Source organism: Octopus bimaculoides, chromosome 5, assembly GCF_001194135.2.
Source record: "Octopus bimaculoides isolate UCB-OBI-ISO-001 chromosome 5, ASM119413v2, whole genome shotgun sequence".
In the NCBI taxonomy this organism is placed as follows: Eukaryota; Metazoa; Mollusca; class Cephalopoda; order Octopoda; family Octopodidae; genus Octopus; species Octopus bimaculoides.
Window position 1 is genome coordinate 122,562,777 of NC_068985.1, and position 4,751 is coordinate 122,567,527.

Here is a 4,751-nt window from a genome sequence, read left to right on the forward strand (position 1 = left end):
GTGTGTGTGTGTGTGTGTGTGTGTGTGTGTGTGTGTGTGTGTGTGTGTGTGTGTGTGTGTGTATAAAAATAAATAAATAAATAAATAAATTGTTCAATATAATGACTGAAACAAGTAACAGATAACATATACATACGAAAATCAGTGATTCAAGGTTCATGTAAATATATTCCCTTCCTATTAGTACATGTAAAAAAATTATTAAATACAAATTGGTCCCAATACTTTAAAATGAATAAAAGGAAAAAAGCACCAGTGTAATAACAAATAAATTCAACTTACTAAGGCCCATACAGAGCCTGGTGCAGAGCAGACCACTGTGGCTGCTCGTGGGACATTGTACATAAGAGCTAATTCTCCAAAAAAGCCTTGTCCATCATATTCTCCAACTTTTTTATGATGTCCATCTACTTCAACATAAACATCATACTGTCCACTGCAAATAAATTTTATAAACAGTTAGTCGTTTTTTTTTAATAAAAGAAGTTTAAAAGAAAAATGTCCATTTAAAATGAAATGTCAGATGTGATACCTTGAAAGATGAATGGTTGAAATGTTCATCCTTGAAGGGCAAACACATTTATTTGTTCACCCTTCATGGGTGAATGTTTAAAAATGAGATGTCAGATTTGGTACCTTAAAGGGTGAATGGTTGAAATGTTCATGCTTGAAGAGTGAACATTTGTATCTGTTCACCCTTCAAAGGTAAATGGTTAAAAACAGGATGTCAGATTTGGTCCCTAAAAATGTGAACGGTTTAAGATGGGATATCAGATGTGGTACATAGAGGGAATGAATCTCGGTACTTATTTCTGTACTAAACTATTGGCTTGCTTTGTTTGTTTACTTTTCCACATTGGAAACACAAATATTTAGCATTGATGATTTGGTAGAGAAATTCCTGTTCCAGTGTGCAGCTTCAGTACAAAGTTGGTTCTAACCCACTTTAATTATTCTGGTTTATGTCCACAGGAAAGTTATAAACATCATAACTTTTTGTTTGACCCACCCCCACCCCCAGAAGATGTGAGCCAAAGTAATCACCAGAAGAGGAGAAATTCAGCATTTCAGATAGAATCTTTCTACAGCCAAGCAGATCTACATCAAAACAATCAAGTCCTTCCTTTCCTCTTCACAGCATACTCATTACATTATTTGCTGATGCAGACCATCATTATTTTCCTTAGATTCTGCTATTTTATTCTGCTGAGTCTATAACAAGTGATTTCTAACAATGCAGTGATTGCAGCTCCAAGTAATGTTCTGTGTTAATGTAGCAAATACATGTTCATCACTAGCTTTTGTTTTTATTTTCTAACAATTAGTTTGATGGCTAGAGGCATTCCACTGGGTTTTTATTATGAATGTTCCAGTTTTTCCATCAATTGAATGGTCTACTCTTTGAATTAACATATGAGTATTTTGCACTCACATAGATCATTAACATCAGTGTGATATAGTGTATTAATAGGGTGGTCCCTTAAATTACATGTACAATATATCTGAAGGCTTTCAGACAGTTTCCATCTCCCCAGTTTCATTCACAAGACTTGAGTTGACTCAAAACATTTGACAAGATGCCATGGAATGAGATTGAACCTGGTACCTCATGACTGCAAAGTGAACTTCTTAACATTTTGGCCTTGCCTCTAGCCATCAAACTAATAGTTAAAAAATAAAACAAAAGCTGGTGATGAACATGTAATTGCTACATTAACACAGAATATTACTTTGAGTTGCAATCACTGCAGTGTTAAAAATCACTTGTTATAGACTCAGCAGAATCTATGTATAAAAAACCCCAGACAAACTGGATTAAGCATGCTGTGAAGAAGAAAGGACCTGAGTGTTTGGTTGAAGGCCTTCTACTTGGCTAGTGAAGGACTCTATCTGAAATGCTGAATTTCTCCTCTTCTGGGGATCACTGTGGTGCATGTCTTCTGGGGTTGGGCGGGGTGGGGTCAAATAAAAAGCTGTGATGTATAATACTAGACAATACTTTAATGATGAGTTTCTCATAAAACTGAAACATGTCCATAGATGTCACCACAACTAACAAACATCTGACTCCTTGTGGAATTCTTCATTTAGTTTTTAATTTAAATTTCTGAGTATCCTCCCTTGCTTTCTTTTACAGAAATTGTTAAATAACTTTTTTTATTACATGTGAAATTTCAATGAATTAAAAACTCTTTTTGACTAACATGAAGTGTGTGGGACTAGAATAAACTATGCACAGTGTTGTTATAATTAAAAAAGAAACGCATGATCTCACACACACACACACACACACACTACTCAGATGTTTATTACAATGCAAGTAATGAGAGTACTTAATACAAACCTGTCAATCACATAGAAGTTGTCCCCGTCATCGCCTTGATGAATCACTTTCTCTCCTTGTTCTACCTACAACAACAACAACACCAATTATTAATTATGGAAATTATTTACTTACATTTAACTGAGTGAGAATATAGACATGAAATTAATTATGAAAGGCATTGCTTTATGTCAACTGAGTCCCCTTATCATTGCTGGAGTTTCTGCTTGATTAGGGCCCATTTGCAACTAAGTAACATCAACCAATATAATATGTAGACTTTGGATGAAGCTAAACTCCATTTAAGTCTCATAGCAACACTTGAGGATTGCTGTTCTGTTATGGAGTTCACCAGTGTAGTGTTCTTGGATGTTGTTTGCTCTTTTATCCTTTGGATCTGAAGGAGCATCAGATGGTTTTGTTCTGGTTTGAGCTTGTGAGAGCTCTGATTGTAAGCATGATATCATCATCGTCATTGTTTAATAGAAGACAATTGCTCAAGTGGCTTATGCAGTGGGAGAGAACCTGAAACCATGTGGTAGGGAAGCAAACTTCTTTCCACACAACCAGTCATACCTATGCCCTATGCCATGTTATTGATAAATATTGGGTCTTTTGATTCATTTGTTGCAATACTTCAAACAATATAAACTGATTACACCAAAGCTTTCCTTTAATAATAAGATCTTCTAGTGTTAAAATTTTTTTATATCTGTTAAAATATATATAAAAAAATAATGTTAACCAATTCAATGTAACATGAGACAATGAGGTAGCTCAATACTGCTCAACCTGCTGGGAACAGCAGCCAACACCTCCCTCCATCCACAGTCTAATCCTAAAAGGGATTACACATTCAATAATGTAATCTTAGATGTATTACTTTGGAAAAGATAAAAAAAAAAAGAGTGGTTGTTCACAACTGGTACAACTCTGACAATAGACCTGTGCAATTAGTGAACTGAGATTAAACGATAAAATATTGAATCAATCAGAAACACATTTCTTAGACTATTGCAGTATAAGATAATTACCTTTCTTTCAAACATTGCATCAACAACATTCAGTAATCTTTCCTGCAATGAAAAAAAGATATCTAATTACACATGATCTCTCTAATATAAACAGCATTTACATAAATGAGTGTCACAGAACGAAAACGAGAAAAACAATTAACATCACGGTAGGTGATGAGCTACCATTTAGAAGATTAGAAGACTTTGTCAATACATAGTGTACTTTGAAAAAGTGACTCTGGTAAAGACCATATCCCACCATGCTTCATGTTCATGGCAGAATTTGAACACAATGATGCAAGCTAAAAACCAGTCATCAATTACAGAATGTGGTAGTTTGCTAACTCAAGGAACCTATTCACAGATTTCTTTAAAAAAATGTTTATTGCTTAGTAAAGAGAAAAGGGAAATGTCCATAAACTTTTACAGAGCCTCTAAAAATGATGAGAAAAGGAAGAAAGAGGTCCTAAAATTAGAGGCCTGGTTTGAATGCTTTACTACAGAATGAACCTTATTAATGGACCAAGTAGTGAGTTAAACTAGATGATGAATTAAGTTTATCACTTAAACAGGTCATGCAGAGTACACTAGTATAATTAATAACTTTGTGCTGTAAATGGAAGGGAAGCATGAACAGAGATGAATCTGCAACACAGTTTTGATTCCTTGTTATGGTTATTTCATGTGTATTGTTAAAGCTCTTCAGAAAGGTATGAATATTGCAGCATACAATTTCCTTTATAGTTTTGATGTCTCATACTTCCGTAAAAAATCAGCAAGTGGTGTGTATGTAGCTAAGAGCTTAAACACACACACACACACATATAAGCCAAGAGCAGGAATAAATACTGTACAACATCCTGTTCGATGCTCTAATGATTCCACTACTCCACCACTATCTTAGACACATTTTACCAGCTCCAGAAAGACAAAAGGCAGAGTTGGTTTCAGTGGGATTTCAATTCAAAATGCAAGGTGCTGGAATGAATACTATTGGGAATTTTGTCCAACACTCTAATGCTCTTGCTAATTCATCAACTAACTTGGTTCCAATTTAGAGTGTTGTCGCTGCTTGGCTCCCAATCAGTTCTATGATCAAACTAACTACAGCTATGATCACCTTAGTCATTTATAAGTCTACCTCATCCAATGTGTTTCATTTTTTTAAAGATGGTACGGATTTTAGGAACATTTGGTTACTATTTCTAGCATGTAAAGCAACCATATTCCCACTGTTGTTTGTTTGCCTAATAACGATGCTGTTAAATAAATGTAACAGTACCATTATATAAAGGCTATTATCATTACATTGTGAGTGAGTGAGTGAGTGAGTGAGTGAGTGAGTGAGTGAGTGAGTGAGTGAGTGAGTGAGTGAGTGAGTGAGTGAGTGAGTGAGTGAGTGAGTGAGTGAG

At 35.0% G+C, this 4,751-nt stretch overlaps 1 protein-coding gene across 3 annotated transcripts in view; it reads right to left on the bottom strand.

Moving 5' to 3' along the window:
* LOC106880932 (cAMP-dependent protein kinase type II regulatory subunit) overlaps positions 1–4,751 on the bottom strand; it is a 141,686-nt gene that overhangs the window by 16,747 nt on the left and 120,188 nt on the right. For all 3 annotated transcript variants that reach the window (XM_014931105.2, XM_014931104.2, XM_014931107.2), the window contains exons 5-7: positions 3,358–3,399; positions 2,345–2,409; positions 283–436 (exon numbers count right to left, since the gene is read on the bottom strand). In XM_014931105.2, the coding sequence (XP_014786591.1) occupies positions 283–436; positions 2,345–2,409; positions 3,358–3,399 (261 nt within the window). The remainder of the gene's footprint in view (positions 1–282; positions 437–2,344; positions 2,410–3,357; positions 3,400–4,751) is intronic.